Consider the following 18,850-nt stretch of genomic DNA (forward strand, 5'->3'; position numbering starts at 1 on the left):
CTATCCTAACATTTCTTCATATTTAGTCAAAGTGTTCATGAATATTTGTAGAGGTCTTTTTTCTCCTATTGCAGAATAAGATGGTACCATTTGCAAAAGTTAGATAGTTGATATGGGGGCCAGTATTATTCATCCAGAATCCTTTATATCCTGGTATTCCTGGTAAATCATTTAGCATTTGAGCTAACAGTTCTGCACTTATAATGAATAAGGAAGGGGAGAGGGGATCCCTTTGTCTCAGTCTCCTAGTAGACTTAAAGAAGCCATTTCTACTTCCATTGATAAGCACTGAATACCAATTATAGGAAAGGTAGTTTCTAATAAGCTCAATCCAGTTCTGAGTAAATCCAAGTTTCTGCAGCATAATACACAAGAAATTTCAAGATACTCTGTCATATTCTTTGGTTATGTCTAGCTTCATGACAACATTCCCTCCTCTATTGGGCTTGTTGATCACTAATGACCTCTTGAGCCAGCAAAATATTTTCAGAAATAGACCTCCCTTTTACAAAGCCACTTTGATTTTTTGAAATGATTCTTAGGAGGATGCTAGAAAGTCTGGTATTAAGAATTTTTGAGATGATTTTACTGGATACATTACAAAGGCTAATAGGCCTCAGGTCAGAAAAACTTTGAGGTTGATCAATTTTAGGAATCAGGACCAAACAGGTGTGTGTGTGTGTAGAATTTGGGAAGAGTGGCTCCTGAAAAGAAGGATATAACAGCTCTGTGAAGATCATTTGCAATAATGTGCCAAGATTTCTGATAGAACATACCACTTAGTCCATCAGGGCCAGGTGCACTGTCAGGATCCAGGGAAAATACACACTCTTTGATCTCTTGTAGAGTTGGCATAGCATTTAACATAGTATTGTCTTCTTCAGTAATGCAGTTCTGAAGGCAGTTTAATACTTCAAAATTGCTGTTGGAAATGTCTTGAGTAAACATTTTCTGATAGTACCTGACAGCTACTTCTGCTATAGCCTCATTCCCTTCTAACCACTACTCATCCTCCTCCATAATTTTCCTAATAGAGAGCCTCTTCCTTCTGTCCTTGATTACATTATGGAAATAAGCAGTGTTTGAGTCACCTTCCTCAAGCCATTTAGCCCTTGATTTTGTCTAAGCATGGAGTCTTGAATCTTCAGGTACCTAGTAAATTGAGCTCTACATCTAGACAGTTCACATCTGTTTTCTTCAGTGTTGTTATTCAAACTATTTTCCTCCAGAGTCTTCATGTGAAGTTCCAATCTCTTTGGTTCCTCATAGATGTCACCATAGGTTTGTCTGGACCAAGATCTAAGAGCTTTACTAGTTTTTTTTTTTTTTTTTTCAGTTTTTTATGAAGAACATACAGAGGATTTCCATGTACCTCTTCTTCCCAAACTCCAGAAACAACCTCATCATACTTATCATGTTCTGTCCAGAAGTTGAGGAATCTAAAGTACTTAATGAATTGCTTCATTGTTTAGCTTGAGCAAAAGGGGGCATGATCTGAGCAAGCTTTAGATAAGTGAGTAACTGTAGAGTCATTAAAAGTATCAAACCAGCATGAATTGTAAGTTAATCTATCCAACCTTTTCCATATGGTGAATGGTGGATCCCTGTTATTACTCCAAGTGTATTTGGATCCTGAAAAAAACAGCATCTTGGAGCCCACAGTCACTTAAGCAATTGATGAAGTCAAAACATTCTTCCATCCTATGGTTCCTTCCTCCAGTTTTTTCTTACTGAGAGCAAATGACATTAAAGTCTCCTACTGCCCCCGCCCCCCCCCAGGGTTCTGAACAGTTATTGGCAATGTTCCTAAGTTCAGACCATAGATCTTCCCTTTGCCCTTCTGTGCTTTTAGCATAAACCACTATCAGAAGGAAGGCAAGATCAATGTTATTATTAACTCTAATGAGTACATGTTGCTCTTTGTCTTGAATAATGTCAACTTGGATGTCATCCTTCCAAAAGATCCAGATTTTGTTTGAACAGTTGCTATGAGCATGATGTATCCCCATTTTCCACCTATATTTATCCAATTTTCTATTGTCTACCATGGGTTCTTGTAGGCACATCAAAGGTATTTGTAATTGTTGAATTAGAAGATTGAGTCTTTCTAAGGATCCTTGAGATCCTATTCCTCTAATGTTCCATGATCCGATGTTAATCATTGGAAACATTAGCTAGAGAAGGTATTTGATCATTGACACAGTATCTGCATCCTCTTTTCCATGGACAAAGATACTTCCTGTATTGTGGCTATTTCTTGGAGATAGGTTATTGTAGTATGTGATGGTTTGTTGAACTATTCTGGGTTCTTCATAAATGCCATCATCATATCTTTGTATTCTGATAACTTCATCATCTGATTTAGATGATAAGTTATCCTCTTCTTCTACACACTCCATGAACATTTCAGTGTCTGTACCTATAGGACCCTTGTCATCATCTGGTGGATCAGGGTCAATGGCAGTATTAATCTCACGTGATAAGCCCAATAAGTGTTGTTGCTTCTTAATACCTGGATCCAGTTCTTGTAGCCCCATCTTATTTAGTCTATCAGCTGAAGCTTTCAAGATTTTTTGGACATCTATCTGAGGCCATTCAAGAGGTGCATTTCCTTTAATGGTTAGAGTTTCCCCATTAGGAAGGGTATGTTGTATTTCCCCTTCAAGTAACACTCCTTTGGGTATGGTGAAAGTCCCCTTGAATTTTCTTTCTTTTTGGGCTAACTTTGCAATTTCCTCCGGATTAGAAGTAACCAATTTAACCACCTCATTTTGCATTTGGGCATCAACATCTTTAGAGGGGCAGGAGTCAAATTTCTATTGCTCCTACTGGTCCTTATATTCATCTTTCCAAAGATACTAATTTGATTTGTTTTTCATCTTTTCTTCCTATGCTATATTTCTCTTGATTTGCTTTGAACTTTGTTGTCCTTGTTCATAAGGGGCCCCTTGATGCCATGTGCTTGCCATAGGTTGTGTTTGGCTACTTTCCTCGTTTTCTTCATATTTTTGTAATTGATTGAATCTATTGTTGGAGCTTGCCTCATAAGTGTTTGGACCAACCTGATTCCAGGTTTGTTTGCTTCCTCTGTTGTTGTTTGCACCTCTTCCTTTTCTTCTATCCACCTGGCTCCATCCATCTCCATTTGGGGGAGTTTTCACAACAACTTTCTAATCATGATTACTAGCATCTTTGGAGCCTAGATTGTTCCCTATTTGGTTTTTGTTGTCTTTCCTTGTTGGGAGTTGTTGTTCCACCTGGTGTTGCTTACATTATTTTGTTGTCTTTGTTGGCCAGAATTGTTATTTTGTTTGCTAATTTCCTTCTCCAGAGTACTTTTATTGTCAGCCAATTCCGGGTTGAGTACACTACAATTGTCATTACAATGCCCTTGTACCTTGCAATGGAAACAAAATAGGGGGATCGATTCATAATCAATCGTTTGCACAAATGTATCCAGTTCTCCATTGGGATTCCTTATTTCGACATTCACCTCATAGATCAAAGGCTTGGTTAAATCAATCTCCACTCTTAGTTTAGCTGTGGAAGGTCGAGTTTTGGTGTCTGTGGCTTTGTCCATAACTATGGGGTTGCCTATAGGTTCAACAATTCTGCACACCCACAAAAATGATAGTAATGACCCTTTCTATCATTTTTTTTTTAGCTTCATACCTAAACTACCATAAGGTTGAGAAAACTACCTAAACTATCATTATCTAGTTTGCAAAACACACCTGAACTAAATGTGTAAACTCACTCTCCAAGGGTGTGTTCGGTATGGAGGAAAACATTTTCCAGAAAATGTTTTCCAATTATCTCATGTTCGTTTGGTAAAAAATTTTGGAAAACATTTTCCTCAAAATTGAGGAAAATGACTTCCCTAACACCACCCAACCCAACCCCCACCCACCCCACTACCCCATCCCTCCCCCCCCTCCCTCCCCCGCTCAAAAAAATTTTTTTGAAAAAAAAAAGTTTTGACATTATTTTTGATTTTTTGCACCCCCCACCAAAACCCCGCACCCTACCCCCCTCCCCCCCGGCCCCCCCAAAAAAATTATTTTTTTTTGAAAAAAAAAAGGTTTTGACTTTTTTTTTTTGCACCCTCACCCCACCCAAGACCATACCCCACCGCCGCACCCCTCCTCTATAAAATATATATTTTTTTAAAAAAAGGTTTTACTTTTTTTGCACCCCCACCCCACCCCCGCACCCCCCCCCCCCCTACGTAAAAATTATTTTTTTTTGAAAATAAGGTTTTGACTTTTTTTTTTTGCACCCCCACCCCACCTAACCCTAACCCCAACAAAATTTTTTTTTTTTTTTTTTTTGAAAAAAAAGGTTTTGAATTTTTTTTTGTGATCCCCACCCCACCCAAAGACCCTACCGCACCCCCACCCCGCACCCCCACCGCCCCACAAAAAAATTATTTTTTTTTTAAAATAAAGGTTTTGTCTTTTTTTTTTGCACCCCCACGCTACCCAAAGACACCCCACCCTCGCACCCCCCACCCGCACCCCCCCCCCCCCCCCCCCCCCCCCCCCCCCCCCCCCCCCCCCCCCCCTCCCCAAAAAAAAAAAAATATTTTTTAAAAAAAAAGGCTTTTTTTTTTTGCACACCCACCCCACCCAAAGATCCTACCGCACCCCCACCCCTCACCCCCACCCCACACCGACAAAAAAAATTATTTTTTTTTTGAAAAAAAAGGTTCTGACTTTTTTTTGCACCCCACCCCCCAAAGACCCCTACCCCTACGAAGCCCCCCCTCCCCACCGCAAAAAAAATTAATATTTTGGAGGGGTTCATGGGGTATTGGGGGGAGGGGGTGGGAGGCGTGGGGGTGGGTGGTGAAAAGATTTTTTTTTTTTTTGTAGGGGGTGTCTGGCGGTGTAAAAACCCGCAAAAGATAATAAAAAACTTCAAAAAAAATTGTCGGGGTTGGGGGGAGGGGGTGTTAGTGTGGTATGGGTTCCACGCAAGGGGGGACGGGGGTGATGGGGGATGTGATCGTGTAAAAAAAATTAAAAAACTTCAAGAAAAATGTTGTGGGGGGGAGGGTGGGTGGGGGGTAGGGTGCGGGGAGAGGGGTGGTGTATGGGTTACGGGAGTGGTTGGGGGTATGGGTGCAAAAAATAAAACAACATAAAAAATAGAGGAGTGTGGGGGCATAGGGGAAGGAGAGGGGGAGGGGATGGGGCGTAGGGGTGGGTGGGTGGGAGTGGGGTGTGGGTGGGGGTGGGGGTATGGGGTTGGGTTGGAGTTGGTGAGGGTTGGGAGTGGGGGTGGGTGCAAAAAAAAAAAAATCAAAAGAATTTTTTTTTGGAGGGGGGTGGGGGCATAGGTGGGTGGTGGGAGTGGGGGTGTTGGTGGGGTGGGGGTATGGAGTTGGTGGGGTTTGGATGAGTATTTTTCGAAAAACGTTTTCTATCAACCAAACGAACAGGAGAAAATAAGTAAAAAATTTACTTATTTTTCACTACGCAAACGAACATGAGAAAATAAGTGGAAATTCACTTATTTTCTAGAAAACATTTTTCTTGGAAAATATTTTACTCCATACCGAACACACCCCAAAAGGAAAGTGAAGCTGAAATTTTCTCAAAATATTTGTCCACCTGGCATAAGTAATGCTATGGTGGCACCTACATGGAAATTAAAAAATAATATTTTTTTTAAAAAAACTGTATATTTTTTTTAAAAAGACTGCTCAGCGTTTTTTTTTAAAACAAATCTGGATTTTAAAAAAAAAATTGTAAAAAAATATCAAAACATTTAGAAAATCAGAAAAAAATGGAAAAGTTGATTTTTTTTTTTAAAAACAACTTTTCCATTTTTTAAACTATTTTTTTTATTTTCTATAATTTTTGATACTTTTTTACAAAAATTATTATTTTTCAGTTTTTTTTTTAAAGCAAATAATTTTTTTTTAATTTCCATGTAGGTGCCATTGTGACATTATTTATCCACGTGGACAACACTTGACAACATTTTTATATAAAATGGAGAGTGTAGATCACATGCCATTCAAGAATAATTTGAGGTGTGTTTTGCAAACTAGATAGTGATAGTTTAGGTAGTTTTCTCAACCTTCTGATAGTTTAGGTATGAAACCCAAAAAACAGTGATAGTTGGAGTGTGTTTTGAACCCTTATCTCATAAATCAAATGATAAAAGAAAACTATGGTTGACTGCAGAGAATTACGGAACGTTTGGTTGGTGAACAAGAAAAGAGAATTACGGAACGTTTGGTTGGTGAACAACAGTTATATAACAACTAGCAAATTTTACCGCGCCTCGCGCGGTTGTTAAAAGACATCATTAAAATGACATTTTTTTTTTATAATCATTATAAAATAGATAATACTTTTCATATATCTTATTTAAAATGAGAAAGAAAACAATTACTTGCTTAATTTTCTTAACCCACACACTTGAATTGCTAATGTATGTCTCTCACTTTTAAATATAGAGATACACTAACTAAATATTCTTATTACTATCATCCTAAAGAATCTATATTTAAAAGTTATCTAAATTTCTTTCAGTACTACAAAAATTCAACACAACTGTTAATTCTCTATTTGTTTTATATTCTATTTGCACTTTTACATCGATTTCTGCACCTTAGTTAAGCCTGCACAATGCATAACTGCTTTATCTGCTAAAAAAAAATACAAAAATGCAATCATAAAAAGAAAGTATCTTTCGACTTATCACAACAAATTTAAGTAGGCGTTTGGCCATCAATTTTGAAACCATGGTTTGAAATTAGCGTTTGGCCATCAATTTTAAGTCATGGTTTGAAATTTGGTTTGAAATCATGGTTTGAACCCAAATCATCCAAAAAAGTTTGGTTTGGGTTTGAAACCATAGTTTCAACTTTTTTAAATACAAAATTTAACTCATAAGTTAATATTTTGTAAAAAAGACCCATAAGTTGGTAAATATTTTTAATAATTACCCCCATCAATCATTTACCAATCTCATTAACTTCCACTAACGTTTATTTATGTCTATTGTTGACACCTAATTTTGTCCCGCCTTCCCTAAATATTTATTTACAATTATAGTATTTTTGGCAATTTAAGAAATGATTATTTATATTTTATTATTATTATTATTATTATTATTATTATTATTTTATTACCGGCATTATCATAATTTGCATTATAATCATTTCAAAGATTTTTTACCGCATTACGCGCACTCATCGCAGGTATTTTCGTACAACTAAATAACAACATTTATTTCTGTCGACTTTCAAAATATTATTCTACGGCTATTACGACGTCGTATGATTTTATTCATCCGGGTATTAATAAATACTTACTAAATAGCATTTAGCATATACTAATATGTGTCAATTAATTGGAAAGGGGCTTTTATTTAATCTAGACCAAATCGATTAACCAACATTTTTCACCCCAGCCCACATTTAAAATCGACCCAGTCCAAAAATGGACCCGACCCGTTTCTTAACTAAATGAAAACAGGTAGAGTTCCCTTTCCTCTTTCTTTTTCCTTCAGCCGCCGCACCCACCCCACCTGCTTTCCCTCTCTTTCTTTTCCTTTCCCCATCCTCTCTCCCACGCGTTGCTCTCTCTCTCTTCTCTGCTTTTCCGGCGAAAATAGCAAAAATACAGACCTCTTTCGCCTTCCCCAGTCCACGCATGGCCAATTTGGGGAAGGCAATTAATGCCTGTACCTCCCCTATCCAGATTCAGCTCGTTGAAAGGGTTTTCTTTTTTGTTTTCTCCTTCTTTTTCAGAGACGATCTGAAACCATTAATGGGTTTCGTCGATTTGTGGGAAAAAAAATTTGTTTCTTTATCAGATGCCTGTCTTTTCGGGTACAAGATTTTAATTGCTTGTTGTCTTCTTCGTCTGGGTTCTCTGACGGAGAAAGCATTCTAACGTTTCATTTTTGAACGGGTGTTGACCTTAAATCCCGCCCAAAATTTTTAAGACCCAGCAAAACCCTAGTTGATTCCTATAAATAATCGCTTGAGTCGTTTGAAAAAGGGATCTGGTTTTGGGGAGGGAGCCGCTTGAATCCTCGAAATATTAGGTTTTAGCCATATAAAAAAAAAACCTCTAGCTTGGTTGATTCAAACGGATTCGGGTTCGTCGAGGATTGATCTAAGACCCCTGCCTCAGTTCGCCGCACCCGAAGAAGGTAATTCTCCCTTCCCCTTTTTATTTCTGTTTTATTTTATTTTTTTCGTAATCGATGTGTAAGCTTTGAAACATGCTGATTAGTTCAAGCAGTTTAGTTTAATGGACAAACGTTGGCATGACGATATTAATCCGGCTTAATCGATCCCGTGTGAGGATTTAATTGTTAAGTTAATCCCCGCTATGCAATTATATATATTAAGCATAGTGGTTTGGTCTTAAGCGCTTGAGTATGTTGAGTTGTGCTCTTCCTATTTAGCTCAAGTTGTTTTAATCAAATGGTCTTACATGTGTTGGTCTAATGTATGTGGGTCTGTTTACATGCCAGTTATAGATTCGATGAATAGTTTCTTTTCTTTGCTGTGGAATGGTCTGATAAGCGTATTGTAACATTTTATCTTGTTACTCATTTTCTTGTGTTTTTCTTGGTTTAGTTTTAAGCAATGTTGATCTGTTTAACCTAGGAAGCATTACTAATATGAGTTAAAGGTTATCATGTTATCATTTTTTTTTTCCTTGCTTAGTTTGATTATTAGTGATGGTTTACTTAGTTTAAAAGTACTGTTAATAGGAATAGTAGTTAGTTGAAGTCATTTTATGACCACTTTCCTGTAGTCCGCCTTGCTTAGTTGAGTGATGATTTGTTGATGTTACCAATGTGAATATACTTAGCTTGAGTTGATAACTTAATAATGCTATGATAGTTTGTGGTTATCTGTGGCAAATATGTGATCATGATCAATCAGTAACATTTTACAAATTGAGTTTTAAATGTAATTCTGCTTGGTTTAAGTCCATCAGTGCAATAATTCATCCTTTGTCTTTATCATTTATTTGAGTAGATTAATTTAGAGAATAATGGTAGAAAATGGTTGAAATGAGCTTTAGTCTAGAAGGATGTTGCTTAGAGTTAAAATTTAGGACTTGGTATGATTACTGAGAGTGAAATTGAGTAGTTTATCCTTGGCAAAATGAAATAGTTTGAAGTGTATGTGATATATGCTGCTTGCCCAGTTTTCAACGTGAGTGTCCTGTTTTGGTCACTAGACAATTGAACTAACCTGCAGATGGTGTAACAAACATGACTAATGATAGAGTGATAGAATGAAACTGATCTTTTAATGAAGGCATGTTGTGAGTAGTGTTGTCTATGAGGTCCGTATTTCGCTAGAATCACTTTGATCTGATCCATGTAAAAATCAGCCTTAAAAAGGAGACACTTGGACCATATAGGACTCTGTTAAGATGAGAATGAGGACAGTAACACGATAGTTAAGCAAAGGGAATAAAATGAGAACAGCATTCATGTTTAACCCGTTATGTCCACTTTCACTTTAATGATTTGTCTTCGGCTTAAACTTGTTTCGCATTGCCCAGATAAGGCTTGTTTGTCTTAGATTGTTTATTTTGTGTATTTGCTTGGTTTGCATATCTTATTTTGTTTAAATGATGAAATTATGTGCTTATACATATACTAATCCTTTTCCCTTTCTTTTTATGCATGACCATCGTGCGCGAGTCCGAGCGACTCGTCCCTCCGCGCATTCAGTGTTGGGCTAAAAGCCCAACATAATATTCTCGTGTCCAGCCAGTCCACAGCAAAAAATAGAAATGAAAATCGGTTGGTCGAAGCCTAACGATGGCAGAAAGCAATTTTACGGGCCAAGGCCCACATAGCAAGAATAGTCCACAAAAGAATTCAAGGAATTATTTTGGGCCGAAGCCCAACAACAATCCGACCGACTGCCCAAAATGGGCCGAGCTCATTTAATTTTATCTACATCTCTACTTTGTTTGTTCATGCATTTAATTTGTATTACTTGACTAACCCTTTATTTTGGTTTTGATAGCTTAGATGAGTTTTAGTAATTTAGTGGGACTTAGTCTTAGTAATGGGTAGGAAAATAATATTAATTATAGCATTTATAATTAGTATAGCATTTAGTATTTGTCAAGACTAGTTATAGCATTTAATATTTTATTCATTTAGGATAATTAATTTGCAAGTAGTGAAACTATATACGTATGAGTTAATGGAACCATTTTTTTTAAGATTTCAAAGGCTATTTATATACAAATATAAGTTCAAGAACTTTTATAAATAATTTCTTCAAGACCTATCAAACTATACGTGTTTTAGCCGAATACGACTAATAGAGTTAGAGGAAGAAAACTAATTACCTTTTTGCATCTTATTTAATAAGCCTAGAGTTTCTACATTACTATATTCATAATATATTTTTATTCCAAATCTTTAAACTCGTTAAGCTTCCTTCTAAAAAGGTTTCTATTTATATGTAAGCCACCATATTTTGTAAACTTTGGTTTAAATGACATTGTTATTCAAAACTTTAGCAATACTTATAAGTTTATTTTTTAATGGCATTTGAAACTTCCTTTTATGCAAGATTATTATATTTGGTACAAGTTTTACTTTAAATAGTATTTTAAAGCCTTAGTAATACTTATGAAATATTATAGCATCATTGCATTCTCCCCTTAAAACCTTAATAACCTTTATAAGGCTTATTAGCCTTTAGAGTTCTTTTAATAAATTATCATTTTCTTTACATTTTATTTTTGGCTAATATTATTTTCCTTTGAACTTTGGTAACATTTGTAAGCCATTTTCTTAAAATTTAAACACTATATATTCAATCTTAATTAATTAATCTAAGTTTGGCCGGTAAACCGTAGTTAACGGATCCTAGAGGATGTCTAACCCCTTCCCTTTAGGATAATTAGAACCCTTACCTAGAGTTGAAGATTAAGCAGACCATTAACGGAGGTTTAGTTAGGCTTTACCTTAGTTAATAAAATAGGTGCCCTAATTCACCGTAAAATTAATTAGGTGGCGACTCCTTAAAATAAAGCAAAAATAGGAATCTCCAATATGTTGTACCCAGTTTAACTGGTTAAAATAGGGTATGACATCTATCAATCTTTAATTTATGTGGGAAGATTATATTAAATAGTAGTTACATTGCTATTCATGTTAAATTTTCGATTTTATTGAATTAAAATTTGATTAATTGATGTTGCATTTTTTAGAAAAGCCTTCTAGTAGTGTACTAATTTTGTTATAAACTATGATTTGCTCATTTGGTAAGATTGTATAAGAATTGAGAATGTTTTGATAGTTTTCACAATTTGTGGGGTTTTTATGTCTATAAGAGAAAATACAACTTAAAATATTCAAATTGTATGTCCAAACGGGGCCTTAAATTTCACAATGGAGATACAAGAAGAAAATGAAACTAAACAAATTTTCAACTTCAATCTTACTTGGAAATAAAATCTATAAGGCCTTAAAAATTCAAACTGAATAAACGGTGGTAACAGGCCATTCCCTTCAAGTTCTGATACCATTACAATTCTTTTGACCCCAAAATTTTCAGGAATATTACACTAGGTCACCCAAGAATAACTCTTATAGTAATTGTCAATAACTACTATAGTAATTGCCTAATAAGAAAACTAAAGGAATCCATTAAGTTAGGTATTATCGACATCAATCCGGGGAGGATAAAAGTCTAATTAATGTTAAAAAGAAATTAGAAAACTAAAATAGAAAAGGAAAATCCATTCAGGTAAATATGAAAAGTAGAGTAATGTACTTCTATTTTTGTACCAGGGAAATTGGAATGTAATATTACTATAAAATCTCTCCTGAAAATGAATCAAAGAAGAGAACAGAAAATAATATCCATCACATCTCAACCAAGAAGAAATATGTTGCACAGAGTTGGCAACCCTGTTGACAGCCCAGCCTGTAGTAAGGTGATTTTTTTCTTCAAAAGTCATGAGTTTCCTTACAATCTGCACACGCAAGGAGAATAGAAGAATACTCCATATTAATGGAATAGATCAGTAACAGATGGAGTCTTGACTGTTAGTCAGCCCACTAATCTTTTAGCATTATTTAAATTAGTTTGTAGGAAAAAAAAAAAAAAAGAAGGTGAGATTAGTCGCAAGATTACATTTCTAAAACATCATCATTAATTTTTTTTTTTTTTTTTTTTGAAATTGTAACTGTGTGAATATGGAGTACTATCAAGGAGAGCTTAGAGTTATAATAAGCTGTTTTACATTTTCAGATCCATATAGATCAGTTACACGGAACTGCTAGTAACTCCAAAAATACAATACAAAGCAAAAGAAAAAAGAAAAAAAAAAGTCCGTTAGAAGTTGGGCTGTTCAGGGTTTTGGTTAAAACCAAAACCAAATCGAAAATTTAACCAAATCGAATAAAAAAACTGACATTTGGTTTGGTTTGGTTTGGTTTTAAATTTTAAAAACCGATAATATTTGGTTTGGTTATGGTTATATTAAAAAATAACTGAATAAATAACCGAACCAAACAGATAAATTATATACATAAATTTTATAACTATTTATATGTATAATATTATTTTTTCATAAATAATTATAAATATTTTATACCTTTTAATCATTAATTTGATTTTTGGTCTACTTATTTCACATGATTGTTTAAGGCCCATGTTTTTAAGAATATGTTCAAGCCATGTCTTTAAGTCTTTTAACTCTTTTAAGTGGTAAGTGTAAACTTACTAACAGAAGCTCACGTTAGAGCCTAATGTCTTTAACTTAAATTTTTAGTCTTTCTTTGTCAGCCATTTGATTTTAGATTTTTTTTTTTCGAATTTGTACCTTTCTTTTTTCTTGTCTGAATGGGTCCTAAACTTCTAATATTTTCATATGAAAAGGACAGAGGTTGTAGATTTGGAGGTTCCTATAAAAGATACTTCAGTAACATCAACATTTGTTGCAACTCAAGCACATGGTAATGCCCTAATACTTCTTCTGTGGGTAATTCTCCTAAAAAAAAAAAAAAAGAACAACTCAGCCTTGGGGATAATGATAGAAAAATATCTGGAGTTTGGGATCATTACACAAAGTTTTTTTAATAAAATGGGAGAATTGAGGCAAAATGCAATCTTTTTGCCAAAGTTTGGGATCATTACACAAATTTTTTTTATTTCATATATTTTCATTTTAATTTTAGGTAGTCTTTATGTTTAATTAATATGGATGTTTGTAACAACTAAAAGCTCCTATGCTCTACTTTATTTACAGGTATGTGTATTAAGATGTCAAAAATGGTTCAGCCACTACTAATTTAGCTCTATATATTATAGTTTAGCAACTTTGGGTAACTTGAGTACTACACTATTACTAATAGTGAAAATGTTTCTATGACGTATGTTCCACCTTAAACTATAAATAAAAGTTATCGTTTGAACAAAAAAAGACATGTTTTTTTCAACTTTTTAATGTTTTACTGATAGGTCTCATGGTTGCTAGTTATAAACCGAAAAATCGAACCAAACCGACAATAACCAAACCGATAGTTATTATTTTATTTGGTTTGGTTATGGTTTTATACATTTAAAAACCGACTAAATTGATTTGATTATGGTTTTAATCAATAACCGACCCAAATCGAACCATTAACACCCCGAGTTAGAAGTGAAAAAAGGAAAAGAAAAATCATGTTAGAAGTATTATTGCTAAACCATAATTGTCGCGGTCCAAATCATACAATTCAAAGTTATAAATTAACATCATATAGTAACTCTTTTAGCATGTTACCTACTGTTGTCTGTATTCAGTACTAAGTTTTTTTTAAAAAAAAGGAAAAGCAACAAAGAACATTACCTTTAAATACTTGTTCTACGTCTGATCTACTGACAAAATAAAAACAAACAGAAGTTATCCAAAATAGAAAATCAAATTAAAAGGAAAAGTAGCTTAAACTACCAGATTGATGAGAGGTTAACATTTTGTTAATAATTCAATATGAAATGAAAGCAAAATCTTCTCACCGTGAGTGTGGAGTAGTTGGAAGTGCTCAATTCACTTGGTTTGGTCAAGATTTTAAGACTATATTCTATCTTTACATATCTTTCATCGCTAGGAATTGGCCCATTCACATATTCATATAATAATTTCACCACTTTTGGTTTTAGAATGTTGAAATTTACCTAAAACAAAGAAGTTGTCTTCGCATAAGAACTAATCAAAGAAGAGTTACAGAAGATTGGACATACCTGACCCCAAAATAGAAATGGGAGACAAGCAACTGCATGCTTTCCACGGACAACCCTTAAATTATATTGAAGTGGTGTGACTTTTGAGTTTCTATAACCATTTTTTATTTAGTTGACTGTTTTATATGATTTTAATATTTTGAATAGGTGTAATTACTAGTGGTAAGTGATGGCAAATATAAAGCTATTAAATGGTGAGTGAGTCTTTATTGGGTGGAGGGATGAAACCTTTAATTTTAATTTTATTTAATTAAATAGAGAAATGAAGAGGAAAATGTCAAAAAATTGAGAAAAAAGATAAATGCCAATGGAGCGCTGCTGAGAGGTCTTAGCATAGATTGTTTACGCTACGCCTTATATTATATATAGATATAGACTAGGTAAATCACCCGCGATTCGCGCGGTCGTGCAGGACCTCTTAAGGTTACGTATGATCGTTCCCTATTCACTGTTTAATACACATGACCTAAATGTTTTGTATTGTTAAATGTTTTGACACATATCTGATGTAGCTCAAATGTATGCCTGTAAATGTTGTATTCTCCATATCGCAACTTTTGCATGTTTGTGTGGCAAAAAACCGTAAACGAATACAATCGTGTTACACCCTAAGCACTTAATCAGAGAGCCTATTGAATATTGCACAATAGTGAAACATTTTTCGCATTCACTTTCACGCCATCTGTCCAATTCATTACAATAGTTATAATGTACTTTATAGCAATCATCAATTTAGGACCACATTAAATTTGAAATATTTATACCGAAAGTGCTTATCAGCACTTTTCCGTTTGGAACGGCTTCTTTTTTTTTTTTCTGGATCATTGTAGCCATATAGCTGCCGAAATGTTGTTATGCTCGTCGGGATTGGCAGTTCATCTCCATTATGCATCGTCATTTGTATGCATAGTTATCTGGTAACACGGCATTGTAAAATGATTATAATGAATTAACAACTTGTTATAAGATTATGTAGTAATCCTTGTTGCTAATTGAGACTGTGCGCGAAATACCTCGTTTTCGGCAAGTCTTGGACATACATTCTGAAAAACTTCTTTGTAAACAATATTTTTAATGAATGCGGGGTCGCCCATGTCATCGTCAGCATTCAATATTGTTAATCCTGCTCTTGTTGTTGCTGGGGAGACAGCCACATATAATTGTCCATGGGTGAATACCTGTTTTGGAAGATACAGTCCGACTTGGTTAAGAGATTGTCCTTGGCTTTTATTGATTGTCATAGCGTAACAGGGTGCTAAAGGAAGCTGATGTCTCTTAAGGTTGAATGGCCATTTTGATTCATTTGGAGACATAATAATTCTTGGAATTGTTACTCTCGAGCCAATGTTCTTCCCTGAAATGATGTTGGCAGTGACAGACCACATACCAAGATGCGTGACAATCAATCTTGTTCCATTGCATAGGCCTTCAGTTTGGTTTAGATTTCTAAGCAGCATAACCGGAGTACCTACTTTTAAGTGTATGTCATGGTTAGGAATGCCAAGGAATCTTAAGTTGTTAAGAAATTCGGTTGGGTACAAAATTTCTTCATCATTTGTATTCACGCTTGCTTTGCATACATTGTCCGAGCTAAAATATGTTCTTCCTTCACCTGGTATCATTTTCATAATTGTCCCGTTCAACTCATGGACCATTTAATTAATTTATGTAAGTTATGTCATTTTCATAATTGTCCCGTTCAAATCCATGTAATTTTCAAAATATCTGAATTAATCCTACCATAATAAATTACGAATTATTCCACTAAAAATTCGTAATTGCACTCCTCAGTTCAATTTCGAAATCATACGTTAAAACTTATTTAACTGCCCATGTTAAGATTACAGATACCAATCAATTAAATTAAATTACTGACAATTTAATTCATTGACTAATTGAATCCTTTATATTTCCGCTTAACTTATATCATGTGACGGATACAAAATCCACCTGCAGGGTTTTCACATGAGACTTATAAGCATCTATAAAGGGGTATCATCAATCTCAAAGTCGAGACATGGATTCTATCAACTAATTGTTATTTCACAAATGTATTTTGCCATTATCCAATTTACCAGGAATACATAGACCCGCAATTGAGTCGTATCTTTTAATAGATCAAAATAATGAGCAAATCACATTGATCATAATAATCATATCAAGATTAAGAGTATAAGTACATTTAATGAGCTAGAGAGGTTGTTTTATATATTCAGTATAAAAACACTTATCTCTATTTGGTTCATTCAATACATACAAAATGTACTATCACAAGAAGATGGAACTATACCGTTCCCATAATGAAGATACATTATATTTAATCTTGTGCTACAATCATACCGATGGCTTTGTTCAATTTTCATCTTAGATTGTGAACATAAATTTTATATTTATAAAAACCGATTATTTAATATTCCGTGTATAAGCTAAACTCTATACACTAAATCATCTACTATATAAGTAAATGACACTGCTAATACAAAATCGATGAAATCACAATTTCTGCTAACAAAATATTACTAATAACAAGAAAGACTTTTTTATTGTGCTGCCAATACATGCTCAATTTCAAATGCCTTTTTTTTTTTTTTTTGACCAAATTTTTAAAAAAAAAGAACGCTTAGAAGCTAAAACTCAAAGAAAGCCTTGATATCATCTTCACATTCAAATAATTGCACATTAGCTTCCTTCAAGTCCACTTGCACACAAATCCCATTGCCACATTCTGCATCATACAACCAGCAACACTGATTATGCCTTGACCCAAAATGCATCAAACATGGTTTTCCCCAACCAAAATCAGCTTCTTGTATAGGAAACCTACACAAACTTGAACTTGTGTACACGTCAACTTCATCACTTCCTCCCCATTCTGGTGATATGAAACTTCCATTATATAAATTTGCCACTGCAGCCACTACGTCGTCCGGTGAAGTCTTGTCACACGCGCTTATAGTTTGCTTCACCGTATCGCGAATCAACGTTACAAAAGTCTTCAACTCCATGTTGTTCTCTCCGGGTATAAATTTTACAGGGGCTTCAATTACAAGATTCCCAAAAGATTTTTCTACTTGAGGTAATGAAATCAACTTAGGTCGCATGTTTACTGGGACGCCTATTAGGGAACGTCTCAGATACCCGTGCTTCTTTTCTGAAGCGCGGATCAAAGACCTCCATAGGAGTGCTATGATCATTTCAACTCTTGAGGGCTTAAAGCATATATCTCCGACTTCTTTTCTGAGGCTTGAAATGGAATCCTCATTGATGTATAGCCTTTTGGCTACTAATTTAGCGTCCATACGATCTTCTTGGGGACCACGAGGCAAGAGAAGTTTCGATAAATCCCTCGATGGGAAAACGTCAGGCAAATTAAAGCTCAAGAAATCGATCTTCTCTGCAGGAATCTCCAATTTGCACACTTTAGTCCATCACAATGTGTGCGTGGCTCATAGATAGAGCCAAGCCACCACACTCAAATTCCGTGATTTGCACAATGACAATTGGCATGTTGAGTATGTTACTCTCATCCACATTCCAAGTATCTTTAGGCCAACAAAGCAATGCAAGGTTGACATCCTTGTGTGCTTTCTCAAGAAATTCATTAAGCTTACTATTTACCTTGGCTTTTACAAATTTAACCCCTTGGTCCTGGCAGTTTATCGAGTCATCCTCGGTAAATCTGCCAGCAATTGGGTAAACATGGGTTAAAATTCTAGAAAGGGATTGTTCAAATTGTTCTTCATGAGCTGCATAATCAGTATTGTTGGTAGGAGGATAGAAAAGAACAAGAGGCAAATGTGCTTCATCAGCTATTTGATCAAAGAAAGATAACTTGTAACTTTGGAGTTGATTTGGAGTTGGTGAAGATGGTTTTATGAACTTAGTGGACAAGATTTCAACTTCCATGTTTTCTTTTGGAAAAGCCATATGGTATATAGTTTTTGGTGAAAGGCAAAAGAGAAAGTAAGGATTCGGGCACTTGAATGGTATATCTCATCAACAGCCTCAGTCTCACACTTTATATAGGGAAAATTATGAGTTCCGCTTTGGGAAAAATAAGCACATGAAAATATAACCTACCCAATCCATTCATATTTGGACCCACCAATTTATTGACTCAAGCCAATTGACTCGTCAAATTCAGTTCATCTAAAATTAGGATGATATAGAGCTCAAATTAACTCACGGAAACTTTTATTAAAAAACTTTCAAAGAGACTTTTTTTGTTTGAAATGTTATACATAGCTATAATAATATTCTTTTTGTTACTTAAAAAATTATAAAAGAATAAACATTGAAACTAATTAAACTTAGTAAGGAGGGCTTTCCCAGAAATTGGCCCTACGCGGCGCGAATTCAGATATAGTCGGGTTCCAATGCCGGTACCGGACACCGGGTGAAAAATAAAAAAAAAAAAAAAATTTAAAACTTTGTAAGAATTAGATTGGTTGAGTTATGACCATTATGACCCGTGTTTTAGCACATTTCAGCCAAGTAACTTTTATTCAGTCCATTTTAACCCGTTCAAATTTTACTCAACCCTCCCATCTTACACCCGAGTTCCACCAACCCCTTTGTCTCTATTCAAAAGAGTATCCAATAAAT

At 34.9% G+C, this 18,850-nt stretch overlaps 1 protein-coding gene, 1 long non-coding RNA gene and 1 pseudogene across 2 annotated transcripts; all 3 read right to left on the bottom strand.

Annotated features, from left to right (window-relative positions):
- Positions 1-11,744: 11,744 nt before the first annotated feature.
- Positions 11,745-14,552, bottom strand: LOC132040440 (uncharacterized). The gene is made up of 2 exons (XR_009410689.1): positions 14,246-14,552; positions 11,745-11,993 (listed from the first exon to the last, which is right to left on the bottom strand). It is a non-coding gene; the product is annotated as an uncharacterized LOC132040440 (long non-coding RNA).
- A 344-nt stretch (positions 14,553-14,896) lies between these two features.
- LOC132041032 (uncharacterized) lies at positions 14,897-15,909 on the bottom strand. Its single transcript, XM_059431778.1, has 2 exons — positions 15,259-15,909; positions 14,897-15,159 (listed from the first exon to the last, which is right to left on the bottom strand). The coding sequence occupies exons 1-2, from the start codon at positions 15,898-15,900 to the stop codon at positions 15,130-15,132; spliced, it is 672 nt and encodes a 223-aa protein (XP_059287761.1). The 5' UTR covers positions 15,901-15,909; the 3' UTR covers positions 14,897-15,129.
- A 944-nt stretch (positions 15,910-16,853) lies between these two features.
- Positions 16,854-18,231, bottom strand: LOC132039691 (salutaridinol 7-O-acetyltransferase-like; annotated as a pseudogene).
- Positions 18,232-18,850: the final 619 nt, after the last annotated feature.

This window comes from Lycium ferocissimum, chromosome 12, assembly GCF_029784015.1.
Source record: "Lycium ferocissimum isolate CSIRO_LF1 chromosome 12, AGI_CSIRO_Lferr_CH_V1, whole genome shotgun sequence".
NCBI lineage: Eukaryota > Viridiplantae > Streptophyta > Magnoliopsida > Solanales > Solanaceae > Lycium > Lycium ferocissimum.